The following is a 16,946-nucleotide window of genomic DNA, read 5'->3' as shown; positions in this document are numbered from 1 at the left end:
ATGAGATCTAATATTTACGTTAAAATTCACACTAAAGTATTTCATCACCTTCTGGCAGTTAAATCAAACTTCATAATTATTGTTTGTATTTTTAATTCTCATAAGCTTAAATGTTTATTAGCCTATTTTTCGTGTTCTTAGTTCGTGAGTCATTTGATTATGCCTTTTATGTTCTATTTGGTTTTTGTCTTTATTTTCAGCAATCAAAGTTCATACAAATTAGCCAGTTTCTGGATTTCTATATTATTATTATTGATCAAACTGAAATTCGAATTTCGGATGCATATGGAGACTTATTTATATCAAAAATTCGAATATTTTGTTTCTTACGTGCAACTAAATCATAACTAACTTTTGTGATACAAATTTAAAGCAGTAAAGATTTTATCCTGTATGAGATACATTTTGCACTAACTTTTAACATTATAAATTTCAAAATGGCATCAACTGCTTTCACACATAACGGAACGTGACGACCTTTTCAAGTGTTCTTTGTCAAGCAGTTGGAGCTATTTTCGTGTTTTTTTTTAGTGTCTTAAAATTTAGGAAATTTTAGGGGGCGTTACCAATACGTTTTGATTTGGCGTCAGTGCTAGCATGCACGTCGAGTGTTTCTACAGTTGGACAGGGTGTTGCTTCTTTCAGTGAGGTACATTCCACCTTCGCTTCGTCAAAGATGGTATCATTCATGCAGTAGAAGCTATAGTGAGCAAACATTTGTTGCCCATCTGCTGAGATGTAAGGTTTACAGATGTGGTAAATCTTACAAGCGGCATTCGGGTCGTTGTAGTAGCCATACTCTCTACCTCGACAAGTGAAGGGGGTAGAAACAGGTCCAAGCACGAGGTTGGTGTTCTCTGGAAGAGGTAATGTCAAAACTGTGTCCTCGGCTCCTGTAAACATGGCCGTAGCTAGAATCAAAGTCAATGTTGAAAGCAGACTTGAAGTCATCTGAGTAAAAGAGAAACACCAAATTACACTGTAAAATATTTGTCTGTTGAAACCTTTTGTGTGTGTGAGAGAGAATTTTCGAGTTTAACTTAGCAGTGTAAGACTAGAGGGAGGATAGCTAGTCATCACGACTCACCGCTAACTCTTGGGCTATTCTAGTGGGATTGACTGTCTCATTATAACGCACCAGGGCTTAAAGGCGAGCATGTTTGGTGTGACGGGGATTTGAACCCGCGAGTGTCGGGTTAGAAGTCGAATGCCTTAACTACCTGGCCATGTTGGGACCCCTGTGCGAGAGAAAACGACTGATTTTTTTATTCTTATGATAGCGCTAGCTACTAGATGCCTCGGCAGTAAATACGAAATATTTTAATATCTGATTATTAATTACCAGTTTAAACTGAAAGCAATTCCATGTTATACTGAAAAGACGATTTTGATGTTTCAAATCACATATTTACCAAGGTGATCACTCCAAGAAGGAATAACTAGCCTTTCCAACCTGGGTTCTGGTATAGCTACACCTGATTCTAATTTACTGACAAAGGAAAGGCAGCCAGCCGTAGCACCCGCCGCCACAAGGGCGTTCCTCGGCTCTCTGAACTGAATAAGAGAACAGATCGCGTATTTACAGCACAAAGTAAGGAGCAAATTCGACAACATTATGTCTTGAACCTTGGCACCTACGATACGAAGCCGCTACGTTAACCACTGGGTCACACCCAACTATTTCAGGAAGACCGAATGAAATTGAATTACAAATAGCCTCACATTAGTTAAATCAGTCGTTGTCCCTATAAATGAAATATCATGACTAATTTATTTAATTAATTTATTATTAATAAGAACTTGTTTTATAAAAATAGTATGTTACACAGAAAAGAAAAAGTTTTCAAAACGTTATAACCTGCATTTCTCTGAGAACCTCTAACAAGCATTGGTTGCTAGGATACAGAATTTCGGAGTAAACCAAAAAGTGGCGGTTGCTAGGGAACGGAATTTAGATTTCTACGTAAACTTTTACTTAAAATTAGGAACAGACACAGTTTTACTTTTGTCATTGCCCCCGCTAGTACAGCGGTAAGTCTCCCGATTTACAACGCTACAACAGGGGTTCGATTACCCTACGTGGGCTCAGCAGATAGCCTTATGTGGCTTTGCTATAAGAAAACACACACACACACTTTTGTCATCAAGACGAGCTTGCGCAAAGAGTGTCAGTTTCAATAATGGCAAGTCAGGTAAACCACATCACAATTTTCTGATGCGTATAAAATGTACCTCGTGTCGGATATACTAGATTTCTGAAAGTTGTCTGTTAGGCTAGAGTTACGAAATTTCATCGTATTAAAGTATGGAAATCAGGGGAACGTACATTTAAAGTTATATAATAGAATTATAAAAAGGTTCTGTTATTCTCAGGTGAAAGAATTACAAGTTTGAAATCTTATAGCGTTAAATTCAAGGTTCGCTCCTTACTCTTACAATAACAAACAGGCCCATCATGGCCAGATGGTTAAGGCACTTGACTCGTAATCCGAGGGTTGCCGGTTCGAATCCCCGTCACACCAAACATGCTTGCCCTTTCAGCCGTGGGGGCGTTATAATGTGACGGTCAATCCCACTTTTCGTTGGTGAAAGAGTAGCCCAAGAGTTGCCGGTGGGTGGTGATGACTAGCTGCCTTCCCTTTAGTCTTAAATTGCTAAATTAGTGACGGGTAGCGCAGATAGCCCTCTTGTAGCTTTGCGCGAAATTAAAAAAAACAAACAAAATAACAAACGAAGTAATTTAGTTTCTCATTTTCACCTTCTAGAAAGCCTTTACTTAGGTACTTGTTCCCCTTGGTAACCACTTGGTTACTCTGAAGGCTATATAATACTCTAAACTGAGTTTTTATATTCGAAGTGGGCACAGCACAGATACCCCACAAAACAAAACAATTTAAGTAATCTTTGATTACGTATCACAATAAAAGAGATTCGAATCCTTAACACTTACCGCAATATTAGACTATATAAATGGTTTTAAAGCACTATGCTACACGAAGTGGTATCAGCACTGTGTTTATTACAAGGACTCGAACTTCAGATTTTAGGGTTACAAGCCTTTAGCCATGCTGCTTAACCAGGGGAGGATAAACACTGATTAAAGTAAATTTGATAAACAAGTAATACAATAAAAATTGCCCACATTATCTCTTCCTAAGTACCAAGAGTCGAAGAGATTTGAGTGGTCACATAATTTTGTTTTTCTTTTTTACGCAAGTTAAGTGAAAGGAATTCGGGTTTAAATAAGTCATCTCTTCAAGTATAGCTGATTTTTAAACAGAACGTAAACATTCGAATTTAACTTCAAATAGGAGGACTTAAAAATTTCGTGTTCAGTTTTGTGATCAAATTACTTACCTTAAGAAACATAATAAGTCCAAGACAACAAAAGTGAAACCTAGACGGACAGCTGACGACCGTTTCCGTTCGACCAAGAAACAAGCTTTCTTAAATACCACTTGTTGCACGCTGTCACGTGAACGTGGTGTTCCTTCTCGACTTCTCAGTCCCTTATGATTGGGTGGTTCATCCTGTGTTTTTAATCGAAACGGTTTTATTTTTTATCCCTTTGTTGTCGGTTCATCCTTGGTCGGGCCTGGCATGGCCTAGCGCGTTAAGGCGTGCGCTTCGTAATCTGAAGTCGCGCCAAACATGCTCGCCCTCCCAGCCGTGGGGGCGTTATAATGTTACGATCAATCCCACTATTCGTTGGTAAAAGAGTAACCCAAGAGTTGGCGGTGGGTGGTGATGACTAGCTGCCTTCCCTCTAGTCTTACACTGCTAAATTAGGGACGGTTAGCACAGATAGCCCTCGAGTAGCTTTGTGCGAAATTCCAAAACAAACAAACAAACAATCATCCTTGGTCAGTGATGACCTCAGAAACGTTTTTTACTTGAGAAAACTATTTGATACCAACGAGCTAACGGTGCTCATTATTTCCGCTCCTGTCCGTTTGTTTTAAACCCGAGTGACGTCTCTTTTAAATCGTTTTAAATCACAAACCAATTAAAAATAAACGATTTTTTCTAACCACTATTTCTTGCTAACTTATATATAAATATATCTGTATTAGGACTGGAAAAAACAACAAAAACCAAACCATCAGGATTTATCAACACCTCAGTTACACGACGTCAGTACTGGTTACTGACTAAAACTTACAACTGAGTTACGACATGAGTTAGTACCGTGCTGTGAGTTTGACATCGTTTGTGAACTGTAGATGTACCACTAATGTTGTACTGTAGATGTAACACTAATGTTGTACTGTAGATGTACCACTAATCTTGTACTGTAGGTGTAATACTAATATTGTACTGCAGTTGTAACACTAATATTGTACTGTAGATGCAACACTAATGTTGTACTGTAGATGTACCACTAATAATGTACTATAGATGTAACACTAATATTGTACTGTAGTTGTACCACTGATGTTATACTATAGATGTACCACTAATGTTGTATTGTAAATGTAACACTAATGTTGTACTGTAGATGTATCACTAATTTTGTACTGTAGGTGTAATACTAATGTTGTACTGTAGATGTACCACTAATAATGTACTACAGATGTAACACTAATATTGCACTGTAGATGCAACACTAATGTTGTACTGTAGATGTACCACTAATAATGTACTGTAGACGTAACACTAATATTGTACTGTAGTTGTACCACTGATGTTATACTATAGATGTACCACTAATGTTGTATTGTAAATGTAACACTAATGTTGTACTGTAGATGTATCACTAATGTTGTACTGTAGATGTATCACTAATTTTGTACTGTAGGTGTAATACTATTGTTGTACTGTAGATGTACCACTAATAATGTACTACAGATGTAACACTAATATTGTACTGTAGATGCAACACTAATGTTGTACTGTAGATGTACCACTAATAATGTACTATAGATGTAACACTAATATTGTACTGTAGTTGTACCACTGATGTTATACTATAGATGTACCACTAATGTTGTATTATAAATGTAACACTAATGTTGTACTGTAGGTGTAACACTAATTTTGAACTGTAATCATTATGTTCCTGTATAAAAGAATCTTCTACTGAATGTTGTCACAGATAATGCACTCACGACAGGAACAAGAAATTAAATTTATCAAAGCTATGCGCTTTCGAAACGTTTATCTCAGTAAATCTGCCTGAGCCTAAATCAGGATGTATTAATGAAATTGGTATTCCAAGCAATATTATTTTATCTAGCTACCAAAGTTCGTCCGAATATCATTGTTTTAAACAGAAAGAGATTATTACAATTTGTAACTATTCACAATGACATACATAAGTGTAAACAAATAACAATAAACATAAAAAGGAGGTGTAAACCACGAACCCTTTAGGCTAGTAATTTTTCGTAAAGTTTCTATGTTTGTCAACATGTGATATCCCAACAATTATTCTTGTGTTGATTCTACGACCCCCTTCTTTATATTTACTTCAGTTTCTAACTGGGTTATTAGTTACGTTCCAGTTCTATTCTTAGAGTAAAGAAACTCAACATAAATAATAGAAACATGTAACAATAATAAAAATAGAAAATAACGTATACTAAACTCTGTTTAGTTACAGTAAGTTGTTTCAACATGAATTTGTGTTGCGAATATTGGTAAACTGTAACAATAATAAAAATAGAAAATAACGTATACTAAACTCTGTTTAGTTACAGTAAGTTGTTTCAACATGAATTTGTGTTGCGAATATTGGTAAACTGTAACAATAATAAAATAGAAAATAACGTATACTAAACTCTGTTTAGTTACAGTAAGTTGTTTCAACATGAATTTGTGTTGCGAATATTGGTAAACCTATTGTTTTTTCACTTGTTCTAAATAAAAGTTTTTAAATTGTTTCATGTTGTAATATAAATTTGCAACATGTGGATTAAACTAATAGTAGAAATTTATTCTACTTATCCAACGATCTTTCTGTGTATTAAGACAGGCTTTAGCGAGGAGGGGGAATGGGGTAGAAAGCCCCTAAAATGTCGATCGGTCCCTAAGTTAATGCCATCTTACTTGAGGGCCCATGTTGCCCGATTTATTACCTGTTAATATCCAGGCAAATGGTAACTATTTGAACTGCCCTTCCCCTTCAGTGGCACACCGGAATGTCTGCGGAATCACAACCGCTCAAATCTAAGTTTCGATGCCAATGGTGGGCAGAGCACAGATAGCCCATTGTGTAGCTTTGAGCTTAATTCTAAATAAACAAACTATTAGAACTTTCACGTTATCGTCGATATTTTAGTAAAAGTGCGTGTCAGTGTTAAATATTAAAACAGTCCATTTGGAAGACCTCACATAAGAGAACAATATTAAACATCACTTGTAACTCCAAACCATACTTCTTCGAGTTGTATCTGACGTGACTGGACAACGCAGGGAAAGAGGTGAGTTAATATTTCGTCGCGAAGAGGCGGCCATATTGAACGCATAAGATGTGTCATTTAGATGTGAACAAACTCAATAACCACTTCAAAACGCCAGCGGCATTTTATTGAACTATATATAATCTTAAATCGGGCGAGTTCAGGCTTGTTTAAAAAGTGAAACCTTTCTTTGATAATCTACTTCAAGACACGTGTGATATCGGGAGTGGGGTTATTATCTTCTCCACACACCCATACCAAAACCGGCTAATGAAATGGTTTCGTTTTTGTGTTGCTGTTCGTCCATCAAGCAGTTGACGATCGTGTTTCATGCTGTAAAGGTTATTTTGATATTTACTGGGTTTGTTTGTAACAAACAGTGTGTGTTTTTCTTATAGCAAAGCAACATCAGGCTATCTTCTGAACCCACCGAGGGGAATCGAACCCCTGATTTTAGCATTGTAAATCCGGAGACATACCGCTGTACTAGCGGGGGCATAACAAACAAAAAGAGAGTTCTAGCATTACCCAAAAGAACTATTGGGCAATAACCTATCATAGAGAAAAGACGGATCTGAAATGTTACTTTTACATACCTCTGTTTATGAATCCAAAGTGAGCAAATTAAAAGGAATGTAAAAAAACAAAAACAAAAAAATCTCTGGTTATCTTAAGCTTTATCACAAATTTTTGGCCTGCCTGTTTTTATAGCTTTGTCAGAATTCGGTGTTTAAACTGTTATTTTAAAGAATTTTTTGATTTTAAGCACACAGCTACACATGAAATATCATGGGGTACCAGCATTATACGTCTTCATACTTACTTTGATATATAGGAGAAGGAGGAAGAGTTACGGAGTATAGAATCACTTTCATGACTAACAGAAAATATATCAAGGACATATACCGCTATAAAATGAAGTTCGATTATTGTGGTGGCACAATGCTGAAAGCCCATTGCCCAGCTTTGTTTAAATATATAAATTAATTCAAGTTTAAGTTATGTTGCAATCTAACGATACTATTCATATATGAGCCACCATGAGGCGAAACTAGTTTAAAATGACAAGAAAAAATTATAAGTTCACGAGACCACTTGTTTAATAAAATCAATATAGTTAACATCTCTCGCAGTTTACCCTCTTGAAATGTGCTTTACTTGGAAGTTTATTCTTTAAATCAGTTAATAAGGTATTCATCTTGCTTGTGGGAGGACTCGGGTTTGACTCTGAGCCCAAAAAAAGTGAAGAAATATTCCTATACATCATTGTTTTCAATGCGGTTCACTAATAAATAAAAAGATCGTGCCAGCGCCATCATTCACCCGAAAACTTAAACATTTGTTCAACAATGTTATGATAGCTTCTAATTTAATTCCAGACATTTTTATACACTTTTACTGCTACGGTGATAAAACTTAATTAAGTGTTAGCTACACGTGAGAAGTCATGTGTTGAATGAATCGGTGTTTGCACACCACACATTCCTTTATCCATGCCACTCCAATATTTTGTTGAGAGGAACGCCGCCATATGGTCTTTAAAGTATTATGATATTGGTTTTCCTCCTGAATTTGGTGTTTTCCGTTTATTTCAAAACCACTTTTGTGTCATTTTGGGATATGACGTAAGTCTTTCTAGAAATATTCCAGCTACAGTTCAGCCAATACATTGTACACCTAACCTGTCACCTGGTGTGTTGTAGGATAGTTATAACTGTGCTACTCTCGTCAAAATTACATATCTGTCAGATGTAATATCATCTATAGCTTTATCAGTTCATTGTGATGTCCTTGATAATGACATGCTTGTTATATCGAAACGAGTGTCATTTTGTACAGTTTGTGTATAATCGTTTTAAACAAAGAACACTAACTACAAACTAACGAAACACGATTTTATAAAACAACAGAAATTACACAATGAGCGCACGTACTATAATCTTAAGAAACCCGTGGCTATCTTCAACAAAAAGCGCAAATAATGCAATGACCTCACAAAATACAATCTTAAAACACCTGCGTTCAGAAAATACGAATTAAAAAAATAAGGAATGTAATAATAGCTAAATTACACGTTATCTGCTATATCCAGTGCAGACGAAGCTTCTTGCCTAATACCAGAACTCATCAGGTCTGCTGGAGGTACTAGACAGTAATAGCCGAGTCGTGTCGTGGCGGGTCTCACTATAGTCTTGAGAAATCGCGTTAAAACTATAGGAGGGCAGTCGAAGCGTTGGTCTCTCTCTTTTCAAGTAACACATTAGAGAGAGTGCAGCTGGAAAACACTACATATTTGCCAGATCGAATAACAGGATTTGACTGTCACTCTTACAGCGTACTCAAGTTCAACGTCTGACCACGCTAAGCACTGTTAATCAGGGACATCATATTTTGTATTATGAAAAGCATTAAGTAAACAGCAGTCAACAGATCAGCACTTGTATTTAGTTCAGAAACAAATATATAAACAAACTAAAAGGAGCTATTTAAACGTTATTAAAAACAACAACAGCTACTTTGGTAACAGAGATATTAATAGAATCTCACTTTAGTAAAAACTTGTCAAAATTTCAAAATACATTTAAACGACTTCCGAGAAAATTCAAACTCTAAACAATGGAAATAATTACTTTAATTATATTAAATAAAAACGTTTAACAATAACGTCTCTAAATAAAAATTATTATTGTCGATTCTCGGCAACTGGAATACTATAGAAGCAACAAGACAACGTTTGAAACTAGGTTAATAACGTGGAAAACTTAAGTATGTTATTACCGATATTCATGTCTTTACTGTGTAACTAGAATATAACAACAACAAAAAACAAGCAAACAAGTTTTCGTAAAACGCTGCTCGTAGCATTGTTACGGACTACGAAAGAACCAGACAATACCATGAAAACACAGACAGTAAAGTCGCCAGGTAAAACTGAAAATTAATTGACGAATAAATTGTTTTCTGAGTAGGAAGGGCGAACATAGCTTTTAAACATGAACTGTGGTTTTCTACAGTAGTACCGTTATTAATACAACCTGTTTTCTTTACTTGGTTTACTACAATAGTAACGTTATTAACACAACCTGCTTTCTTTACTTGGTTTACTACAATAGTAACGTTATTAACGCAACCTGCTCCCTTTACTTGGTTTACTACAATAGTAACGTTATTAACACAACCTGCTTCCTTTACTTGGTTTACTACAATAGTAACGTTATTAACACAACCTGCTTTATTCACTTGTTTTACAACAATAGTAACAGGTTCAAATCCCCCGTCCCACCAAACATGTTCGCCATTTCAGTCGTGAGGGTGCTATAAAGTGCAATCAATCCCACTGTTTGTTGATAAAAGAGTAGCCCAAGAGTTGGCGGTAGGCGGTGATCACTAGCTGCCTTCCTTCTAATTTTACACTGCTAAATTAGGGACGGCTAGCGCAAATAGCCCTCGTGTGTACTTTGGTAAAAATTCAAAAACAAAACTTCTAAGATTTTTTGCTACTGTCCCTGTTTTTTAACTACTGAGGGAAGACAGCTTGCAAGCAACATCCTATATATATATATATATATATATATATACACACACATTCATAAAGACACCATTACTGAAGTAACAATAAGAATCCACGTGGACTATCAAGAATTATACGATTCATTGATTGGCAGAGGCCTAAAACAAGGAGACCTTATATCTCCTAAGCTACTTACAACAACATTACAGGAAGTTTTTAAAAAATCAAAGCTAGAGGAACATGACATCAATATAGACGGAGAAAATCTTATAGATTTGTGATGTGGCTTTATTTAGGAGACGTACAATAAATGGAACATCAATTCCTCACGCTGAATGAAGAAAGCACAAGGATCGGCCTTAAAATACGTAAGGGGAAAACAAAGTACATGACAAACGTAAATGACAACAGTGAAATCAAATTAAAAAATGAAATTGTTGAGAGAGTGAGCACTTACAAATGCCTCGAACAAAGAACGTAGATAAAAAATACAACAAAAGTGGAAATAAGTATAATAATAAGAGTTGGCTGGAGATGAAGTACCGAGAGATTTTTTTCAAACGGAAAACTACCGACCCTCAAAAGAATAATATTTTACCAATGTGTTTTACCAATCTTGGACACTCATTATACAGTTTAAATCAAGACTGCAAACAACTCAAAGATCAATGGAAAGAAAGATGATAAAGATGAAGTTCCAGGGAACATTCTGGGCTCAGAGATCAGAAGAAATACTGAGATAAAAGACATCTCCAACTGCACTCCAGAATCAAAATGGAAATAAGCCGGACACATCTCTCGATTAAAGACAACAGATGGACAAAAATAATTACAGAATAGCAGTCCAAAAAGAGAAAGAGGGCGTCATAAAGACGAGGAAAGCCGCAGATAAACAGAATTCAATGTCTGTGACAGATGGCTACACCTTGTAGTGGGTGGCCACTGCCAGAATGAGTAGAAAGAATAATGACGAAAGTAAAAATCTATCTATAACATGCTTACAATTAGAACGAAGGATCCAACTTACTAAACACGTTATTTATTAGAAAATTTATATTCTGAAAAATTGCCTGAAATGAATTATTCTTTTTTTTTTGTATTTTGTAATTCGTAACCCCATTGATTGGATGACAAATAAATCTATTAGGACTATATTCTGATTTTATTGTTTGTATGAAACATGTGAATATTTAAAGCTTAAATTTTTTTAATCTCTCTCTTTGTTTTTGCATTAAAATATGCCCCAAAAATTTACAGTGTTAAGAAACAAGTTAATCTTGTTCGCAAAAAGCAACCTGCGTAATTTATTTCATCCAACCCATGGCAGAGCGGTATGTCTGTGGAATCACAGCTCAATAAACTGGGTTTCGATACCTGCGGGAGACAGAGTACACATATCCCATTGTGTTACTTTGGGCTTAATTACAAAGAAACAAATATAATTTATGTTCTTTCTCTTTAGAAGTGTGCCCCCCGCTAGTACAGTGGTAAGTCTACGGATTTGCAACGCTAAAATAAGGGTTCGATTCCCTCGGTGGGTCCAGCAGATGGCCCAATGTGGCTTCGCAATAAGAAAACACAAACACTTTAGAAATGTAGAAATTAACAGTCCCATATGAATCAGTTTGTTGTAGTGCCATCTACTGGTGGTATTTCAGGTTGATAAGGACGCTGCGTAGAGTAGAAGAAGTGATAGGCTAACTGTAGCCTTGAATTAAAATATTTCGGGGCGTGTGCTTCGTATATTACGAAAAGTGTTTATTTAAAAAAGAAAATGATTACGGTGAAAGGTATTAACTTATAAGATAGAAGAAAATAACAAATAACTGAACCTAGACGTTGCGGATGAAAATGAATTGCATCTAATTTTCTGATTGGCGATTTGTATCCACGAAAGTCTTAGCGACTGTTATTAACGTTGGTGGAGCATAACCTAACGTAACTTCGCAAGGCGTTAGCTTATCGAATAATGTTTTTGCTCTTCTAAATTTTAATTAAGAGTAAGAGTTTGTACCAGTTTTTCGACATTGGTGTAGATCCTATTATATCTTAGTTTATTTTTTTAATATTTTGAAAAAACAAAATGGGCAACATTCACACTGTTGGACCAAACGAAGCTCTTATTGTTTCAGGTATTTAGAATTTCTTATACTTGGAAATGTTATTTCGTAATCGTGTGCAAGCATTAAGACATTCCAGTACTTGGTTAGCCAGATTATTATGTAAATATAAAGACTGCTGTTAAATGTTGCATTCTAGAGTACAAGCTGACAGTATGGATAATTAATAATTATGTAATATTAACAGAGTGTGACTAATATAATACTGTTAATAGTAATAAAGTAGACCTTGTATTACAGCTAAGTCATTTTATTGTAATAGTTCCACAATAAATCTTGGATTTTGAAAGTTTTTACATACTCTATAGAGGGTAATAAAGTAAAAATAATTTATGATACAGTTGTTAAATTATTCAAAATATTTTGTTTTATACTGTATATAAGAACTTTTAAAATTTTAGTTGCGACCTTGGAACCCATGAATTATACCAGCTAAACCGTTAAATTAAACAGTTTAAGTGAAAGGTAACTTGAAACTCATGCATATTGTTTCATATGCAATTGTATACAAGCCATGCACATATGGTTTAGCATATCTTGGTGTTACAAAATTCAAAATCATGATTATTTAGCTAGTATACTTAAGAAATTGGATTTCATAAATAAATAACAATATAAGGCAATATGTAAGTAAGTAAAGCACAGCATTATCAACCATTCTGAACTCTAATAACTTTGTAAAAGGTTCTCTTTGACAGACTTAAACTTGGGATTATTGACTGACAATTGTGTTTTATGGTTGACACTTTTAATAACAGTAGTGCAGTGTACGAGATATCAGGATCTTGATAGTTTATTGTTAAGAATTTTACAAAGAAACAAATAATTCCCTCTGGAAAGTAAAGACATATAAAATATTTGTAATAATGTCCAAGTCTCAGCAAATTGTGCTTTTTACTAAAATTCTGGAAAAACTCATCTCTACAAAATGAGTTCAGTAAAACAATGGCCAAAGAATGATAAATATGGTAAAATATTTTTTTTTTTGTATTTAAAGTGACAAGTTATTTTATGGTTTGTCTTCAGTCTTCTAACACACAGTGCCACCATTTTGATATTGTGTATTGTAAATAAATAAGAGTACACGTCCTGAGTGGCTTACTAAAATACTGCTCAATCCCCAAACTAGTTGAGATTAAGATCATAATGGAGACAAAATTCTTTATAAGAGATGATTGTTTTATTAATAGTACAAAGTTATATAGAAAGTTTTGAAAAAAATCTTAAGCTATTGACTTATAATAAAGCATAAAATAACATTTAGTACTTGTGAATGATAGTAAAATATCATTCAAATAAAGACAGTAATAATAATTAAATAAATAAACAGGGCTAAAATTAAAAAAGTTATTAATTCATATCCTATTAATCGTATATATAAATATTTAAAATGATTTTGGAGATAATTATAATTCACTTAATCTTGTTTACACCACAAATTTGCTGTTCTTGAAAATCAAAGATATGTTGGGTCTAAACCATTACAATATCTACTGCATCCAAACATGATGAGCCTTGGAAAAAACACTCATTAGCACTGGATATAGCAGAGGTATTGTGGGTAAATAATACATTCTCCTTTGCTTTCACTTCTCAGTTCTTTAAATTATGGCATTGTTCACATATAAAGGTTGTAGTAGGGATCCACTAAATGAATGCAGCATTATATATATATAATATGTATGTATGTACAATTTTAATAAAGTATGTTAAAGAGATAAATATTGGATTACAGTTTATTGTTAGAATTTGACACAGTATGATTTTGTAGTCTGTTGATAGGAGTGTAATTATTCCAAGAATTTCCCATAAAAAGATGGGGAGACTGGGTCTTAAAAAATAATTAAAAAACATTGGGTACTATGGTATTTAAAACAGGTTTTAGATTATTTGATAAGTTGTTTGGTCAAAGAATATGTAATCAATTGATCAGATTGGCACAAATTGTCACTGTTGTTAATAAGCCATAACATGGAAAAAAATCTTAATTTATAGATTACAATATATAATTTGTCATAGTTGTAAGCTTGTGCATTAGGAAACAAAAGATATAGCAGTGTGTATCTCAGCACAGGGAACATTGATAAAATAAATATTGTATAAAGGGCATGACATATGTTTTGCTACAGACAGTAGATTTGATTAACTATAAACTGTATAAACACATCATGGTTTGATTTTTAGTATATGTTAGTAAATCATTGGTATAAACATAAGACACCGAGTTGATTTTGGTACCAAAGTAGTTACACTGTAATTTTTTTAGGAATTATGCCTCTGCAGTTACATGCACAAAACTGTAAAATAATTGTAAAAGTTAGCTGGTGAGATAATGAAAGTAATAAACAATTATTCTATTACTGTTCTGTAATAGAAAACTATTCTTTACAACAAGTGTTGTAACATAAAATTATTCAAGATGGGCAACGTGTGAAACTCACCACTGATGAACTGGTAAAGAAACAGCCTTTGTTTTTCTTTGAAATTTTGTCATTAGCAATGTTGTGCAGTGTAAATAGGAAATATTCAAGTATCTATCAGTTACTACAAAAATTGTATTTTTATAAGAAAACTGTACAAGTGGTACAGAAACTTTTTGTATTTTGAGAATATTGTGATTGGTTTTGCTACTTACATGGGATACAATAGCCAATCATAAAAGAGTGTAATGTTCTGCTGGAATAAATTGAACTCTAACTTGCATATACAGAATCTGGTACATACTTAGAAATGTCATAAAGTTTTCTGTCTTTTAATAATCTTACTTCCCTTTTCAATAATTTTGTTTCTGTTTTTTGTAATTTAAGAAATGTTTGTCATGGTTATCTTGATTTACAATAGACTTAGAGAAAACATACTTATTTAAACTAATTGCTAGTGAGAAGTGGTTATGGGCACATATTGTTTTTATTATATGAATAGAAGAATTCCAAATCAGACTAAAAATTGATGTATTTCAAGGTGTTTCTGGGTTTTAAGAACATGTAAAAGTAATCAAAAGTTTTACACATCTTTTGTATTGTATGAAAATATTTTGATAATACATGACATATAAAAACAAACATGGTGACAGAATATAATTTAACCTATCAAAGTTATTCATAATTAAAATATGATAGTAATCCATTACTGTTTAATTTTTAAACAAACTTATGGTGAAGGTCATTATCAGAAATGTTGCTCCTTGCATTGACAACTAATGTTGATTTGAGGAATAAATTTTAACACCAAGGTGTAACTTCTGTACTTGGGTCTCATTAGTGTAAATTAGGGGGTGTAAAGAAACAAGATCTTTTATATTAATTTTTTGCTATGTTTCAAAAGTCACAGTGTTATAATGTATTTATGAAATTGACCCTTGCTGTTAACTTGTTCTTACTTTAAGTTACAAGCTTGACAAGATGTAGATTGTTGGTTTTAGTTTTGGTTTCATAGAGGGAAGGGGTAGTTTTTTAAAAATATCAACATAATCAGCCATTTGAGGCTTAAAACAATGGTAACTCAAAAGTAGATTACTATAAGAAAGAGAACCAAATAACTAAAGATAAATTGAAGGCTCTTGTCAAATGATACCTTCTACCACTTCATATCAAACAAAATAGGCATCATTTTAAAATGGAATGATTTTAAACCAATGAACAAACTTTTAAATAAGCTGGATTAAGAGAAAAATAAGATAAAAGCCAACTATGAATGTAGTATTTTTTTTTATTCCTTGTTTTTATACTGCTTACACTGGTCTAATGAGACCAACTGGAGTGAAGGAACACAAAGGCTACTGTCATTGGAAGTTTAAAATTGGCTTTAGCAGTGTATTAAACAAAACCAACTCAAAAGGAATTTCTGTTGATCAAAATTCACATCAATATAACAAGAGAATGACTAGAAATACATGAAGACACAATGGTTTATCATCCTTTCCAAAACTTCAGAGGCTTAACTATCACACAGCCTCCACTCCTTGTGTTTACTCTTTGTCTTATGGCCTTTGGAGTTATTATGGTAGTTCTGGCTTATGTTGTTGGATGACTAGAAATACATGAATATAGGTAAAACATGCTTATTTGAACTCATCTCTCTCAAGACTCTTCTGTGGATTAGTTTGACTCTTGACATGTTATATGAGACATGGAAATGGTTTTATGCTGTTTCTTGATGATGACAAACTTGGCCTGTTGGGTTTTATGTTATTATATTTGGCATATGGTTCATACTTACTGAGGTAAGTTTGATTCAAATAAGGCCAGCAAAAAATGAATTAATCCATTCTAATACTAGAAAAACATGGTGAAGTTTATATATATAATAGATTTGAGAAACATTTTGTTTGTCTACAAATACAAGGATTTTAAAAGAATATTAACTACTTAAAGACAAATACTGTTGAACAGTTGGTATGAAAAATTTACAAAATTATGTAGGACACATTAATAATAGGACAATCATTTCTAACATAATCATAGTTTTACAGTTTGTTATTTTCACATTTCTTGAACTGAATTATTTTGATATTTCTTACTAAAATTACAATGTGATGTTTCAGAGATAATTATTTTATGGTAAACAAATTGTTAAATGTTAGCTATACAAGTAAGATAATTTTCTACACTTTTTGTCCTTTTTTTTTTTTTTTGGTATAAAGTACTGGTTCATTTTTTGTGTTCATGAACTGGACGTAACCAAACCATTAAATTTGTCATTGTAAATATATGTTTTTATACATATTAGAATGTGGGATATAAACAAAAGTATCCAGAGAAGATGTTGATACACCATCAACAAAATATTATAATATACAGAATGTTGCATTAGTTCTAGAATAAATTCAGTGTCAAATTAGAAGACAGCTGGTGCACGTTTACTGACATTGTGAGTGGTAAACAAATATATTTATCAAAATTATATGTATTTAAT

General features: G+C 33.5%; 2 protein-coding genes across 2 annotated transcripts in view; one reads left to right on the top strand and one right to left on the bottom strand.

Moving 5' to 3' along the window:
- Nucleotides 1–59: 59 nt before the first annotated feature.
- On the bottom strand, nucleotides 60–3,504 carry LOC143235900 (uncharacterized). The gene is made up of 2 exons (XM_076474117.1): nucleotides 3,358–3,504; nucleotides 60–951 (listed from the first exon to the last, which is right to left on the bottom strand). The coding sequence occupies exons 1-2, from the start codon at nucleotides 3,367–3,369 to the stop codon at nucleotides 553–555; spliced, it is 411 nt and encodes a 136-aa protein (XP_076330232.1). The 5' UTR covers nucleotides 3,370–3,504; the 3' UTR covers nucleotides 60–552.
- Nucleotides 3,505–11,550: 8,046 nt separating this feature from the next.
- Nucleotides 11,551–16,946, top strand: part of LOC143244138 (flotillin-2-like) — a 34,158-nt gene continuing 28,762 nt past the window's right edge. The window contains 1 exon segment of the mRNA XM_076488269.1: nucleotides 11,551–12,044. Coding sequence (XP_076344384.1) covers nucleotides 11,996–12,044 — 49 coding nt within the window. The 5' untranslated portion in view covers nucleotides 11,551–11,995.

Source organism: Tachypleus tridentatus, chromosome 2 (genome assembly GCF_004210375.1).
Source record: "Tachypleus tridentatus isolate NWPU-2018 chromosome 2, ASM421037v1, whole genome shotgun sequence".
Taxonomy (NCBI): domain Eukaryota; kingdom Metazoa; phylum Arthropoda; class Merostomata; order Xiphosura; family Limulidae; genus Tachypleus; species Tachypleus tridentatus.
The sequence above is the reverse complement of the archived record's forward strand: the minus strand, read 5'-3'. Positions and strand labels throughout refer to the sequence as shown.